At 42.1% G+C, this 17,229-nt stretch overlaps 1 protein-coding gene across 1 annotated transcript in view; it reads left to right on the top strand.

The window, feature by feature from the left end:
• Positions 1–17,229, top strand: part of LOC137618255 (glutathione synthetase-like) — a 99,569-nt gene that overhangs the window by 6,729 nt on the left and 75,611 nt on the right. Inside the window, 3 exon segments of the mRNA XM_068348416.1 lie at positions 4,443–4,560; positions 5,897–6,080; positions 13,930–14,005. Coding sequence (XP_068204517.1) covers positions 4,443–4,560; positions 5,897–6,080; positions 13,930–14,005 — 378 coding nt within the window.

Raw genomic sequence — 17,229 nt, forward strand, 5'->3', positions numbered from 1 at the left:
ACTTGTTTTGACGCTGTGCGTCAACCTCCGCATTCTAGAGTTGTTTTGACTGCTCAGTCTAGGCAGTCAAAGCAGTCTCGAGTGGACGCTGTGCGTCCTCACGCACCTGTTGTGGTTGACAGTTCACAGACTGTCAAGCAGTTACATGACGTTGCGTTCTGGTCCGCTACTAATGCACCAGTGAGTGTGGACTCTGCTTGTAAAGCATTGCCACCACGGTAGGTCTCTCCCTTGCTTGAGACTCAGCTTTTATCGGACAAGGTTCCTGTAGATGAGGAAGTTGCTGTTCCCCCTCCTACTGATATTCCCTTGAGGACTCTGTCAGATGGAGAGGAGCCTAAAGCTGCTTAGCCCCCTATGGACTTTAATTAAATCATGATGATTTTTTTAAGGATCTTTGTCCGGATCTTTTTGTAACTGCTGCTCCTCGTTCGCCTAAACGTCAGAGCTTACACTAGGCCTAGCTACTTCGAAGCCGTTGTTTTTAAGCTAGTGCTCTCTCGCTCTCCTAGAGAGCTTTACGTTGGCTAGGCGACTGGTTTTTCACCAGGAGGAGTTTGGGGGATACAGCCTTTGCTTTCCCTTCTTTTAAACTGGTTTATAGAGCGAGAGTCTGATATGACACGAGAGAAGTTCTCGGCTTGGGAGTTCATGCCTCTGCCCAGATAGACTTCTCAATTCTGGTAGACTCTCCCTGGCGCCTGGCCAGGAGACGCTCCAAGTTTTTTACAGGTCAACTTCACAGCTGTTTTCGAGCCTTTGAAGTTTTGCTGTACAATTATGTCATGCATAACAAGGCTTTGAGGGATGGTAAGCGGTACCGCCTCAGTCGCTAACCCCGTCTGTTGCCACACCTGCTCCCGTAGACCCTAAATGGGCTTTGCTGCAAGACATGCAGTCCAAGCTTGCGTCCTTGATAGAGGACTTTAATGCGGAGAAGGTTGCTACCGAACCTTCTGGCCAACAACCTTCCAACCGGTCGGTTGTGCGCCCTGTTGACGCTGAGGTAACCTACTCGCGTCTGCCAGTTGAGGTGGTTCCTCCACCGATGCGACCCAGTGTGGGTTGCCAGCCGCACGTTGACGTTAAGCGACCCTCGGAGGTGGTTGCTGACGTTCAGGACGTTCAACAACCAGCAGAGGTGACTTGTTTTGACGCAGTGCGTCAACCTCAGCAACCCGGTAGGGTGTTGACTGCACAACCCAGACGGTCTAGACAGTCTCGGGTTGACGCTGTGCTTCCTCGCGCACCCATGGTTGTTGACAGTTCACAGACTGTGCAGCAGTTCCATGATGTTGCGTCCGGCTCCGTCACGCATGCACCAGTGCGACTGGACTCAGCGAGCCAGATGTTGCCCACTCCGTTGCCGTTTCCTCATCAGTTTTCGGATGAGGAACCCTCTGATGAGGACGTTGCTGAACAACAAGACGATCAGCCCCCAGAATAGATCAAGCCCTGCTATCCATCCAGAAGATGCTGAAGAAGGAACGCTGCTCAGTCAGGCTGTGGATGAGTCTGGTAGGGACGCTGTCATCCGTGGAACAATTTGTGTCACTAGGAAGACTACACCTCCGTCCTCTTCAATACCATCTAGCTTTTCACTGGAAAAAGGACAAGACGCTAGAAGCGGTCTCGATCCCGGTTTCCGAAAAGATAAAGTCTTGTCTGACTTGGTGGAAGGACAATATCAACCTAAGAGAGGGTCTTCCCCTGGCTGTTCAGACTCCCTACCACGTTCTCTTCTCGGACGCATCGGACGTGGGCTGGGGCGCGACACTAGACGGTCGGGAATGCTCAGGACTGTGGAACTCGAGTCAGAGGAGCATGCATATCAACTGCAAGGAGCTGTTGGCAGTACATCTGGCCTTGAAAAGCTTCAAGTCTCTCCTTCGAGGCAAAGTGGTGGAAGTTAACTCGGACATCACCACGGCCTTGGCGTACATCTCCAAACAAGGAGGTACCCACTCACTGACGTTGTACGAGATCGCAAGGGACCTGCTCATCTGGTCAAAAGGTCAAGACATCTCCCTAGTAACGAGGTTCATCCAAGGCGACTTGAACGTCATAGCAGATTGTCTCAGTCGGAAAGGGCAAGTAATTCCAACCGAATGGACCCTCCACAAGGATGTGTGCAAGAGACTTTGGGCCACTTGGGGTAAAACCATCCATAGATCTCTTTGCAACCTCGCTGACCAAGAGGCTTCCAATCTATTGCTCTCCAGTCCCGGACCCAGCAGCAATACATATAGATGCTTTCCTCTTAGATTGGTCACATCTGGATCTCTACGCATTCCCACCGTTCAAGATTGTCAACAAGGTACTGCAAAAGATCGCCTCTCACGAAGGGACAAGGTTGACGTTAGTTGCTTCCCTCTGGCCCGCGAGAGAATGGTTCACCGAGATACTTCAATGGTTAGTAGACGTTCCCAGTAGTCTTCCTCTAAGGGTAGACCTTCTACGTCAGCCACACGTAAAGAAGGTACTCCAAAGCCTCCACGCTCTTCGTCTGACTGCCTTCAGACTATCGAAAGACTCTCGAGAGCTAGAGGCTTTTCGAAGGAAGCAGCCAGTGCGATTGCTAGAGCAAGGAGAGCGTCTTCCGAGACTGGTGCAAGTCAGTTTCTGTATCCTCGACCAGTACCTCTGTAGCTCAAATAGCTGTTTTTCTCTTATACCTGAGAAAAGGACGATCCCTTTCAGCTCCCACTATCAAGGGCTACAGAAGCATGTTGGCATCGGTCTTCCGGCATAGAGGCTTAGATCTTTCCAAACATAAAGATCTGCAAGACCTCCTTAAGTCTTTTGAGACCACCAAGGAGCGTCGTTTGGCTACCCCTGGATGGAATTTAGACGTGGTACTAAGATTCTTCATGTCAGACAGGTTGGAGCCGTTACAATCAGCCTCCCTGAAAGATCTCACTCTTAAGACTCTTTTCCTGGTATGCTTAGCCTCGGCTAAAAGAGTCAGTGAGACTCATGCCTTCAGCAAGAACATCGGATTTTCGTCAGAAAAAGCCACTTGTTCGCTACAACTTGGTTTTCTAGCCAAAAATGAGCTGCCTTCTCGGCCTTGGCCTAAATCTTTCGATATCCCCAGCTTATCGGAGATCGTAGGAAATGAACTAGAAAGAGTCTTATGCCCTGTTAGAGCTCTTAAGTTCTATTTAAAGCGTACTAAACCTTTACAAGGCCAATCTGAAGCTTTATGGTGTTCAGTTTAGAAACCATCCTTGCCTTTGTCAAAGAATGCTTGGTCAGACTTTATCAGATTGTTAATACGAGAAGCTCATTCACATCTGAGTGAGGAAGACCGAACTTTGCTTAAGGTGAAGACGCACGAAGTTAGAGCTGTAACAACTTCCGTGGCCTTTAAGCAAAATATATCTCTGCAAAGTATAATGGACGCAACCTATTGGAGAAGCAAGTCAGTGTTCGCGTCATTTTACTTGAAAGATGTCCAGTCTCTTTACAAGAACTGCTACACACTGGGACCATTCGTAGCAGCGAGTGCAGTAGTGGGTGAGGGCTCAACCACTACAATTCCCTAATTCCTTATCCTTTTAATCTGTCTCTTGAAATGTTGTTTTTTTATGGGTTGTCCGGAAGGCTAAGAAGCCTTTCGCATCCTGGTTGATTTGGCGGGTGGTCAAAGTCATTTCTTGAGAGCGCCTAGATTAGGGGTTTGATGAGGTCCTGTTGTATGGGTTGCAACCCTTGATACTTCAGATCCTAGGGGTCGATCAGCATCCTAAGAGGATCGTGAGGCTCCATAAGGAAGACGTACTTAAAAGGCAGAGTAATTGTTCAAGTCGACTTCCTTACCAGGTACCTATTTATTTTGTTTTTGTTATTTTGATAACTTCTAAAATGAAATAAAAAACTCTTAGCTCATAAAAGTGTACTGTAAACATATATTACTGGTCTCTACCCACCATCCTGGGTGTGAATCAGCTATATAATCACCGGCTAAGTTAAATATTGAAAAATGTTATTTTGATTATAAAATAAATTTTTGAATATACTTACCCGGTGATTATAAATTAAATGACCCTCCCTTCCTCCCCAATAGAGACGCAGTGGGACGAGGAGAAAATTGAGTCTTTGTTTACATTGAGAGCTGGGTATCTGGTCGACAGATGGCGCTGTTGGGCACACCCGCAACCTGTGTAGCGATCGCTGGCGAGTTTTTCCGTAGAGTTGTCTGTCGAGCAACAGAGTTGCAGCTATATAATCACCGGGTAAGTATATTCAAAAATTTATTTTATAATCAAAATAACATTTTACCATTACTGTATTTGGAATTTCATACCTTGGAACAAATGCATTGTGTATGAGGCCACTGTCCTGTACTGTATTCATTATGGATAATTTTGTAGCTTTTGAAGATTTGTAAATAAGATTTCATTGAAGGAACTTGAAGAGTATATATTTATTTGTTTCAGAAGTCCCTCTCCTGTGATAAAACTACACGTGTCTTAGAGGGATGTATGCCGGTACCAATCCCCGACGAAGTTTTGAATGAGATCGTTCCTAAAGCTAAGGATTTTGCTTTATTGCATGGTAAGATAAAACGGGGGAAGTACATATTACTTTTTCCAGTAGTTGTTTGTTTTATATGTTGAATGTGTTATATTTGCTCTAATGTTGCTTAATACAGTAAGAGTATCTGTTTTGATTCAAAATACTGTATAGAATTAATGTACATGAAATTTGTTTTTATGTGAGTGGAAGTGTATAATTATTTGTACTGCATTGCAGTGAAATTTTTTAATGTCTGATCCTACAAGAATAGACACCCTTCTTTTATACATAAATGTTTTTAGGCTGGTTTAACAACAAGAATAAAATCATTTGTCATTTATAAAACTTATTCTTAGGCTTGCTCAACAATAGTAGCTTATTAACAAAGTATTTAAGTGGCTCTGGCTTATGGGAAGGGATGTCTGCCACTTTCTTCACCTGTCTTTATACTTTACTCTCACTTTAACTTCAACCACTAGCATACTGTTGTCCTCGTTCCTCTGTAAAACTTCACCCCTCTTTCTCCCCATCCTTGCTACAATTGCTTTTTCAGCCCAAAGTTGAATGAATGGGACTGGAGTTGCCATAGAAGGTGAACTACTGTACACCTGTCTTTCACTTAATATCTAGGAAAAGATTGAATACTTTAAACTGTGAAGACAGTAATATAAAATAGATGGGTGTAATAATTTAATCTGTTTGGCATTAGAATGAAGTGTTTCAGACCTTTGAAGATTGTTGATAAATACTACGTGCAAGTAGTGGGTTGTTGGTGAAGAGTTAAGTATATTGTTCAAGACAATTGCATTATTTCAAGATAACAAAATATAGGGTAAGTAGGGTAGAGTGAGTAAAACTTGAGAATAAAGCCCTCAGAAGAAATGGCAATACAGGATTAGAAAAGAAACTGTAAGAGGGTTTACTTGAGTGCCATTTGTGGATGAGATCATGGTGGTGGGTAGATGGAGATGGTTTGGGCATGCACTTCACGCTTCCCAAGAGAGATTAGTTCGCCAAACTTTCAACCGTGCTCCTCGAGGTACTAGAAGAGTTGGTAGACTCAGGCTTACATGGCTGAGGACTGTGAAGCGTGAAGTATATGATGAATGGAGAAGTATCGATTTAAAAGCTCAATCGCGAAATCGCACAGAGGCCCTTTGCGTCAATAGGCGTAGGAGGAGATGATAATGATGATGATGAAGTCTTTAAACTAGGTTCAGTAAGGCTAGTTGGTTATATAAATGAATATGGAGTTAATTGTATGCTTATCAGTAAACATCCCTAGAGAAAGTAGAGTTATTAATGATGATAAGTACTATAGGATAATTTAATAATGTACTTACCATTCATCTGGTTTTGTCTTTGCCTTATTTAGGTGCTGGCATGAGATACAGAGATAGATATGATGCCGATAAGTTGGAGTTTGCCCCGTTTTTTCTTTTGCCGTCGGCCTTTCCCAAGAGAGAGTTTGAACGCGTGGTCAAAATGCAGCCCCTCATCAATATCCTGATGCACAGAGTAGCTCATGATCATGAATTTTTAGAATCAACTCTCAAAAAGTGAGTATCGTTTTAGTTTTTGTTAATTTCAAGAGTTAGACCTTGTTTTTACGAGATTAAGTGTTGTATTGCATAGGTGAACATATGGTGAATGTTATCTGAAATGATGCTTCTGAAAGTTGTTTTGATTTTGAATTATATTTATTTATTTTCAATAGTTAGACCCCTATCTGATTTTATAAGAATTTTTCTGTGTAGGAAACGTGAGTGAATACAATCTAAAATTTCACATCTAAAAGTTATTTTTATTTTGGATTAATATTTTTTTTTAAATATTTAACTTAGCCGGTGAATATATAGCTGCAACTCTGTTGCTCGACAGACAAAATCTACGGAAAAACTCGCCAGCGATCGCTACACAGGTTGCGGGTGTGCCCAACAGCGCCATCTGTCGACCAGATACCCAGCTCTTATGTAAACAAAGACTCAATTTTCTCTCTGTCGACGTGTCGACAAGACGTACTTTACTCGCTGTTGCTAAACTGGAGTTTTTCACATCATATTGGTGAAGTACTATATTCTGGTTTTGAGCTTTCGCAATGCAGGTGTTTTATCTTCATCTTAAATCTTGAACTCGTTTTGGATAGATTTAATTATGGTGACAAAGAGAGTATGGACTTTCTTTCACTTTTAAATGGCCGACCCTTCCCTTAAACGGAAGTGTGTTTAGGCTTTTAGTAATTATCTTATCACGTTATAAATTATTTATAGATTTTCCTCTATATATTTTATATCTCTCCGCCTTTATTAGGCCTCTTCGATTAACTTTCCATTTATTATAAACATATAAAAATAAATTTTAATGTTTTGTTTATATGCGACCTTTCCTGAGAGTAGGCGGTCCTAACTTGGAAACCGAAGTTAATCAACGTTGAGCCCTTTATATCGTAAATAGTTTTTAAAGAGCTAAGGATTTAAAACTTTTTAAATGTAATATTTTATGAAAGATTTTCTTTGATAGTCTTCGTACTGTTTTCAAAGATGAACTAACGTTTAGTTTATTTATGCTACGCAGTTGTTGACATTCAGGACGTTCAACATGCGCTCTATTGTTACGATAGAGAGAGAGTGTATCACGGTTTCACTTTGCAGTAAGAGTAAATCGATTCTGACGTTTTGTTCATTCTTTCTTAGCTTAAATGTTTTAAATTCTATTTTAAAGGAACTTTTTATTTGAAAAACCTTTCAGTTTTTTCCTTTAGTCAAATAACATGTTTTTTTGACGAGATATAATTGGGCTCTTCTCTTAGGTGCGAAATCTAGAGAGAAAGAGAGAGAGAGATAGAGACGGAGGGAGAGAGAGGAGAGAAAACGTTTCGTTCAAGCGGGTAACGTTGTTCTCGAGTTACTCTCGTCCCTAGTCTCTGTACGGGGAGGAAGGATAAAACGTTTTTAGTTTTTTATTCTCGTCCCCAGGCTATGTGCGGTGAGAGATTGAAAACGTAGTTTATATGAACTAGTGTTTAGTCTCTTTCCCAGCCACTGAATTTTTTATCTTAAAATATGTTTTCTGTTTTTTGCTGGTATTAATGAGCTTGCATTATATGACTGATTTCGCAATTTCTACCTTTTAATGAAGGGTAGAATTGCGTTTTTCAGGTAGAAATCAGTAAAAGTTTCGATTTCAGTGAAGTAAGTGCAAAACAGAAAATCGAAGTGATAAAGTGATATGCGCAAAGTGTTACAGTGTTGCGTCCGAGGGTTCGTCTGTTCGTGCCTGTCGTTCACCTAGTCCGGGACCTCTTGCATGCTCCCAAGTCCAGGGGAGAAGTAATGTCGAACGACTTATGGGTTCGAGAGGCCTTGATCAACGAACAGACGTTTTCCCTCTATGGTATCGGGTGTATCTTACCAAGATCTCCCCTACCATAAGACGAGAGAGACGTTGTTTCTCCTCGTCATCCGAAGGCTTTTCGCATAAGAAACCTGTCACAAGGTTTCGAAGCCCTTAAGCGAAAGTCAGTCCTTTCAGGACAGGTCCAGCATCCTGGTTACAGCCATTAGGACAGCTCTGACCCTATGCAGTCATCGGATAACTGCTCGCCGCCTAACAAAAGCGTAACACAGACTCCGAGAGTCTTTTTTGTTGGCAAAGTGTTGCGGTCACAGACGTTACCCTCGTCTCTTACCACAACCATTTCCGTTGATCCTTAATGGGTTGTATGGCAAGACATGCAGAATATGCTTGCCTCCCTTATGGAAGACTATTCTGCCGATTAGTCTGTTGAGTCTAGCCGTTTATCTCATCGATATCCTGGCTTTCAGCCAACCTAACGTTCCCTTGTGCTTACTGTTGACGTTGGCGTAGCTAAGTCACGTCAGTCAGGTTGTTTAGAACCACACTCGATGCGGTCTCGTGTGGTTTTTCAGCCGCATTTGGACGTTAGGCCACTTGCTGATGCTCCTGTTGACGTTCAAGACGTTCACTAACAATGGGAGTTGACTTGTTTTGACGCTGTGCGTCAACCTCCGCATTCTAGAGTTGTTTTGACTGCTCAGTCTAGGCAGTCAAAGCAGTCTCGAGTGGACGCTGTGCGTCCTCACGCACCTGTTGTGGTTGACAGTTCACAGACTGTCAAGCAGTTACATGACGTTGCGTTCTGGTCCGCTACTAATGCACCAGTGAGTGTGGACTCTGCTTGTAAAGCATTGCCACCACGGTAGGTCTCTCCCTTGCTTGAGACTCACCTTTTATCGGACAAGGTTCCTGTAGATGAGGAAGTTGCTGTTCCCCCTCCTACTGATATTCCCATGAGGACTCTGTCGGATGGAGAGGAGCCTAAAGCTGCTTAGCCCCCTATGGACTTTAATTAAATCATGATGATTTTTTTTAAGGATCTTTGTCCGGATCTTTTTGTAACTGCTGCTCCTCGTTCGCCTAAACGTCAGAGCTTACACTAGGCCTAGCTACTTCGAAGCCGTTGTTTTTAAGCTAGTGCTCTCTCGCTCTCCTAGAGAGCTTTACGTTGGCTAGGCGACTGGTTTTTCACCAGGAGGAGTTTGGGGGATACAGCCTTTGCTTTCCCTTCTTTTAAACTGGCTTATAGAGCGAGAGTCTGATATGACACGAGAGAAGTTCTCGGCTTGGGAGTTCATGCCTCTGCCCAGATAGACTTCTCAAATCTCGTAGACTCTCCCTGGCGCCTGGCCAGGAGACGCTCCAAGTTTTTTACAGGTCAACTTCACAGCTGTTTTCGAGCCTTTGAAGTTTTGCTGTACAATTATGTCATGCATAAACAAGGCTTTCAGGGATGAAAAGCGGTACCGCCTCAGTCGCTAACCCCGTCTGTTGCCGCACCTGCTCCCGTAGACCCTAAATGGGCTTTGCTGCAAGACATGCAGTCCAAGCTTGCGTCCTTGATAGAGGACTTTAATGCGGAGAAGGTTGCTACCGAACCTTCTGGCCAACAACCTTCCAACCGGTCGGTTGTGCGCCCTGTTGACGCTGAGGTAACCTACTCGCGTCTGCCAGTTGAGGTGGTTCCTCCACCGATGCGACCCAGTGTGGGTTGCCAGCCGCACGTTGACGTTAAGCGACGCTCGGAGGTGGTTGTTGACGTTCAGGACGTTCAACAACCAGCAGAGGTGACTTGTTTTGACGCAGTGCGTCAACCTCAGCAACCCGGTAGGGTGTTGACTGCACAACCCAGACGATCTAGACAGTCTCGGGTTGACGCTGTGCTTCCTCGCGCACCCATGGTTGTTGACAGTTCACAGACTGTGCAGCAGTTCCAGGATGTTGCGTCCGGCTCCGTCACGCATCCACCAGTGCGACCGGACTCAGCGAGCCAGACGTTGCCCACTCCGTTGCCGTTTCCTCATCAGTTTTCGGATGAGGAACCCTCTGATGAGGACGTTGCTGAACAACAAGACGATCAGCCCCCAGAATAGATCAAGCCTTGCTATCCATCCAGAAGATGCTGAAGAAGGAACGCTGCTCAGTCAGGCTGTGGATGAGTCTGGTAGGGACGCTGTCATCCGTGGAACAATTTGTGTCACTAGGAAGACTACACCTCCGTCCTCTTCATACCATCTAGCTTTTCACTGGAAAAAGGACAAGACGCTAGAAGCGGTCTCGATCCCGGTTTCCGAAAAGATAAAGTCTTGTCTGACTTGGTGGAAGGACAATATCAACCTAAGAGAGGGTCTTCCCCTGGCTGTTCAGACTCCCAACCACGTTCTCTTCTCGGACGCATCGGACGTGGGCTGGGGCGCGACACTAGACGGTCGGGAATGCTCAGGACTGTGGAACTCGAGTCAGAGGAGCATGCATATCAACTGCAAGGAGCTGTTGGCAGTACATCTGGCCTTGAAAAGCTTCAAGTCTCTCCTTCGAGGCAAAGTGGTGGAAGTTAACTCGGACAACACCACGGCCTTGGCGTACATCTCCAAACAAGGAGGTACCCACTCACTGACGTTGTACGAGATCGCAAGGGACCTGCTCATCTGGTCAAAAGGTCAAGACATCTCCCTAGTAACGAGGTTCATCCAAGGCGACTTGAACGTCATAGCAGATTGTCTCAGTCGGAAAGGGCAAGTAATTCCAACCGAATGGACCCTCCACAAGGATGTGTGCAAGAGACTTTGGGCCACTTGGGGTAAACCATCCATAGATCTCTTTGCAACCTCGCTGACCAAGAGGCTTCCAATCTATTGCTCTCCAGTCCCGGACCCAGCAGCAATACATATAGATGCTTTCCTCCTAGATTGGTCACATCTGGATCTCTACGCATTCCCACCGTTCAAGATTGTCAACAAGGTACTGCAGAAGTTCGCCTCTCACGAAGGGACAAGGTTGACGTTAGTTGCTTCCCTCTGGCCCGCGAGAGAATGGTTCACCGAGATACTTCGATGGTTAGTAGACGTTCCCAGTAGTCTTCCTCTAAGGGTAGACCTTCTACGTCAGCCACACGTAAAGAAGGTACTCCAAAGCCTCCACGCACTTCGTCTGACTGCCTTCAGACTATCGAAAGACTCTCGAGAGCTAGAGGCTTTTCGAAGGAAGCAGCCAGTGCGATTGCTAGAGCAAGGAGAGCGTCTTCCATTAGAGTCTACCAATCGAAGTGGGAAGTCTTCCGAGACTGGTGCAAGTCAGTTTCTGTATCCTCGACCAGTACCTCTGTAGCTCAAATAGCTGTTTTTCTCTTATACCTGAGAAAAGGACGATCCCTTTCAGCTCCCACTATCAAGGGCTACAGAAGCATGTTGGCATCGGTCTTCCGGCATAGAGGCTTAGATCTTTCCAAACATAAAGATCTGCAAGACCTCCTTAAGTCTTTTGAGACCACCAAGGAGCGTCGTTTGGCTACCCCTGGATGGAATTTAGACGTGGTACTAAGATTCTTCATGTCAGACAGGTTGGAGCCGTTACAATCAACCTCCCTGAAAGATCTCACTCTTAAGACTCTTTTCCTGGTATGCTTAGCCTCGGCTAAAAGAGTCAGTGAGATTCATGCCTTCAGCAAGAACATCGGATTTTCGTCAGAAAAAGCCACTTGTTCGCTGCAACTTGGTTTTCTAGCCAAAAATGAGCTGCCTTCTCGGCCTTGGCCTAAATCTTTCGATATCCCCAGCTTATCGGAGATCGTAGGCAATGAACTAGAAAGAGTCTTATGCCCTGTTAGAGCTCTTAAGTTCTATTTAAAGCGTACTAAGCCTTTACGAGGCCAATCTGAAGCTTTCTGGTGTTCAGTTAAGAAACCATCCTTGCCTATGTCAAAGAATGCTTGGTCAGACTTTATCAGATTGTTAATACGAGAAGCTCATTCACATCTGAGTGAGGAAGACCGAACTTTGCTTAAGGTGAAGACGCACGAAGTTAGAGCTGTAACAACTTCCGTGGCCTTTAAGCAAAATATATCTCTGCAAAGTATAATCGACGCAACCTATTGGAGAAGCAAGTCAGTGTTCGCGTCATTTTACTTGAAAGATGTCCAGTCTCTTTACAAGAACTGCTACACACTGGGACCATTCGTAGCAGCGAGTGCAGTAGTGGGTGAGGGCTCAACCACTACAATTCCCTAATTCCTTATCCTTTTAATCTGTCTCTTGAAATGTTGTTTTTTTTATGGGTTGTCCGGAAGGCTAAGAAGCCTTTCGCATCCTGGTTGATTTGGCGGGTGGTCAAAGTCATTTCTTGAGAGCGCCTAGATTAGGGGTTTGATGAGGTCCTGTTGTATGGGTTGCAACCCTTGATACTTCAGCTCCTATGGGTCGATCAGCATCCTAAGAGGATCGCGAGGCTCCGTAAGGAAGACGTACTTAAAAGGCAGAGTAATTGTTCAAGTCGACTTCCTTACCAGGTACCTATTTATTTTGTTTTTGTTATTTTGATAACTTCTAAAATGAAATAAAAAACTCTTAGCTCATAAAATGTAAACATATATTACTGGTCTCTACCCACCATCCTGGGTGTGAATCAGCTATATATTCACCGGCTAAGTTAAATATTTAAAAATGATATTTTGATTATAAAATAAATTTTTGAATATACTTACCCGGTGAATATAAATTAAATGACCCTCCCTTCCTCCCCAATAGAGACGCAGTGGGACGAGGAGAAAATTGAGTCTTTGTTTACATAAGAGCTGGGTATCTGGTCGACAGATGGCGCTGTTGGGCACACCCGCAACCTGTGTAGCGATCGCTGGCGAGTTTTTCCGTAGATTTTGTCTGTCGAGCAACAGAGTTGCAGCTATATATTCACCGGGTAAGTATATTCAAAAATTTATTTTATAATCAAAATATCATATTGAGGATTTTTAATCTTTTATTACTGTATTATTATTACTTAATCGTTGTCTTTAGATTTGTTTGTGTAAGCTTAGTTTCTTTATGGAAACCAATCTGAATTGATTTTTGTATTAAGAGAATTTCATGTTGATTCTAATTTGAGGTTTTTATTCTTATTATAATTTTGTTTGGTACCGACCGGAACATTGATATTTAATCAAAGTGCTGTAATTTTATGGAGCCTATTATGATTTTGCTCTTTCATATTCATTGTATTTAATGAAAGTATTGTAATTTTATGTAACCTATCATGATTTTGCTCTTTCATATCCATTTTACTTAATGAAAATACAGTGATACCTCTGGATACGAAAGTTTCTGCTTACGAAAAATTCAGGGTACGAAAAGCGATCCGAAGATTTTTATGCCCCAGTATACGAAAAAATTTTCAGGATACGAAAAGCGTACGAGATCCCAACTCGTCGCTGAGAGTAATTTTAAAAAGTTTCAACTTTTTTGTTGATTAACTACCTTTTTTTTCAGGGTATCAACCCTAAATTTAGGTGTACTGTACAGGTAACAATACACCTTCACTGATCCAAATGCTTTACATACAGTACCGTAACTTTTATACAGTAATAAAGAAAACGGACCGTTTTCTTAGGGCTTGGAGGGGATAACTAGGCTATAACTACATTATTTAATAATATCATGGTGGATTTTGGAATGGATTAGGCTGTTTTTAACGGTTGGGTTAATTATTAAATGATAGAAATGGCTGCATTGCATGTTTATTACTACAGTTTAGCGTGTTTATGAAAGAAAAGGTGTCTTTTCATAAGGCTTGGAACAGATTAGGCTATTTACATGTAAAACGCGACTCAGGATACGAAAAAATCAGCATACGAAACCGTATCCTGAACGGATTACTTTCGTATGCTGAGGCATCACTGTACTGTAATTTTATGTAGCCTTTCGTGACTTTGCTCTTCATATCCATTTTATTTAATGAAAATACTGTAATTTTATGTAGCCTGTTGGGATTTTTGCTTTGTCATATCCATTTTATTTCCTAAAAATGTTTGAGCACTTTACTGAATCCCTTCTTGGTCAACAGCACTGTCAGGGTCGACAGCTTCACCTCCAGATTATGGGATATTTACACAACTGTCAGAGCGGAAGGTGTGACACAGGTAAGGTAATTTGGTTTTTTGTATGTCATGATAACAACGGACCATGACCCATCGTCCCACTCTTGTTGAAATATGCAAACCCTTTTGATTTCAAGCAAATGGTTACTTGCTGTTGAAATATGCAAACCCTTGTGATTTCAAGCAAACGGTTACTTGCGCCGTTACTGCAGATTTCAGATAAGTGGCCAGGTTATTGTGACTCTTCATCAAGATTTTCCACCATCTTAGGAACTGTTATCTTTATTTATAGGTTTGTTTATATAATTGATCAGTTTTCTGGAAACCCTTATGATTTCAAGCAAACGGTTACTTGCGCCGTTACTGCAGATATCAGATAAGTGGCCAGGTCGTTGTGACTCTTCATCAAGATTTCCCACCATCTTAGGAACTGTTATCTTCATTTATAGGTTTGTTTCTATAATTGATCAGTTTTCTGCAAACCCTTGTGATTTCAAGCAAACGGTCACTTGCTCCATCACAGTAGATATCAGATAAGTGGCCAGGTTGTTGTGACTCTTCATCAAGATTTCCCACCATCTTAGGAACTGAAACCTCTATTTATAGGTTTGTTTCTGTAATTGGTCAGTTTTCTGGAAACCCTTGTGATTTCAAGCAAACGGTTACTTGCTCCATTACTGTAGATATCAGATAAGTGGCCAGGTGGTTGTGACTCTTCATCAAGATTTCCCACCATCTTAGGAACTGTTATCTTTATTTATAGGTTTGTTTCTGTAGTTGATCAGTTTTCCTAAGTGGGGAATCAATCTAGTTGTAATGAAACTTTCATATGAATTGTCAGAAATAGTCTTGTATAAATGATTTACTTATTTATTGCATTGGCTTTTGTAAACAAATTAGTTGGACCTTTTGGTTAATGTTTTACTCCTGGACAGATACAAGCATTTTTAAATTTACAAAGACATTTTTATTTTATGAATGAATATTCATTCATTTGATTATACTTTTGCAAAAATTGTTGGTTCTACATATATGGGATACTACTTGACTGCGTATCAAAAATTATTCTCTGCTTTTGGATATTGGATCTTTTTCAGTTTTTATGAGTTTAGAAAAGCAGCATTTAAGAACCAAATTATATGATATGGCTTGATCCTACTTTATATTCACCATAGGTAATGTTTATAATTTTTATCATTTATATTGTTATTCAAAGAAATTGTTCTGAAAATATTTTTGTTTAATAATTTTTACATTTAGATAATGAGATTAGAATATCCTTATTAAGAATTTGGGGGTGGGGGGTTTACTAGTGTACCCATTCAGGGACTTTGGATCTAATTTGTTTTATGTGTTTTTTGAGTTGATGAAAAAGTTCACTGCTGATCTCATTGAAGCTGTTATTCATTGGTTAAAATGGTTGTGCTCCTGTATTTTCTTGTCTATTTCCAGTTATGGAATGTTTAGGAGTTTATTTTATTGCCTCATCAGTTAGCGATGTTAAGATGACATTTTCTTATATTTATCACAATAAAAAAATGCCAAGAAACTTGCAGAATTGCAGACAACTTGAAATCAAAGGGTTTGGATATTTGATTTGTGCACTGTTTTTTTAACTTTAATGTTTTATAACTGTAGAAAAGTTTTTCAATATTAATCTTACCCGATGATCATGTAGCTGTCAACTCTGTTGCCCGACAGAAATCTACGGTCGGGATATGCCAGCGATCGCTATACAGATGGGGGTGTACACAACAGCGCCATCTGTGGTCAGGTACTCCAGTACTTCTTGTCAACACCACCTCAATTTTTCCTCTGTCGTGCCACCGGCTAGACCTACTTGGATACGCTGTTGATTCTGGAGTTATTGTTCACGATTTGGTGATGTATTTGCTCTAGAGTTTAGCCTTCGCTATTCAGGAAGCTTTATCATTAGCTTAGCAAGTTTTTGGAATTAATTTGATTTAATTTTGGTGACGAAGAGAGTATGAACTCTCTTTCACTTTTAAATGGCCGACCCTTCCCTTAGACGGAAGTGTTGGTGTCGAAGAGAGTATAGACTCTCTTTCTTAATTTTGCTTAACAAAGTTATAGATTTATTTTATATCTCTCCGCCTTTTATAGGCCTCTTCGATTAACTTCCTTTTATTATAAACTTATTAAAATTAATTTTTATGTTTGTTTATATGCGACCTTTCCTAATAGTAGGCGGTCTTTTCTTGGAACCGAAGTTAATTAACATTGAGCCCGTCATATCGTTTTTACCTGTTAAGATTTTATGCTATTTTAATGTTTTTGAAAGAATTTCTTTGATAGTCTCGTACTGTTTTCAAAGTTGAACTAACGTTTTGTTTTGTCTCCGCAGTTGTTGACGTTCAGAACGTTCAACTTGCGCTCTATCGTTACGATAGAGAGAGAGTATTCACGGTTTCACGTTGCAGTAAGAGTAAACCGATTCTAGCGTTTTGTTCATTCTTTCTTAGCTTAAATGGTTTTAATTCTAATAAAGGAACTTTTTATTTGGGAAATCTTTCAGTTTTTTTTTCCTTTAACAATAATATGTTTTAACGATATATATAATTGGGCTCATCTCTCAGGTTCTAAGTCAAGAGAGAGAGAGAGAGAGATAGAGACGGAGGGAGAGAGAGGAGGATAAACGTTTCGTTCAAGCGGGTAACGTTGTTATCGTTTTTGCTCTTCTCCCTAGTCTCTTTAGGGGAAGAAGGTAAACGTTTCTAGAGTTTTATTCTTGTTCCCAGGCTTTATGCGGTGAGAGATTTTAAACGTAGTTTATTTGATCTAGTGTTCAGTCTCTTTTCCAGCCACTGAATTTTTTATCTTTCATTATGTTTTTCTGTTACATTGTAATACTGTTTTCGCAATTACTAACTTTTAATGAAGGATAGAATTGCGTGTTTCAGGTACAAACCACTTAAAGTTTCGAGTTCAGTGAAATAAGTGCAAACAGAAATTCAAAAGTGATAAAGTGATAAGCGCAAAGTGTTACAGTGTTGCGTTCGAGGGTTCGTCTGTTCGTGCCAGTTGTTCGCCTAGTCTGGGACCTCTTACAAGCTCCCAAGCCCAGGGGAGAAGTAACGTCGAAGGACTTATGGGTTCATCAGGCCTTGATCGACGAACAGACGTTTCCCTCCGTGGTTTCGGGTGTACCCACTCACGTAGCCGACGTGATCACCCCACCCACACAAAGACGAGAGAGCCCATTTATTCCTCGTCTGCGGAAGAGGTTTCTCGCAGAAACCATGGAC

Source organism: Palaemon carinicauda, chromosome 24 (genome assembly GCF_036898095.1).
Source record: "Palaemon carinicauda isolate YSFRI2023 chromosome 24, ASM3689809v2, whole genome shotgun sequence".
Classification (NCBI taxonomy): domain Eukaryota; kingdom Metazoa; phylum Arthropoda; class Malacostraca; order Decapoda; family Palaemonidae; genus Palaemon; species Palaemon carinicauda.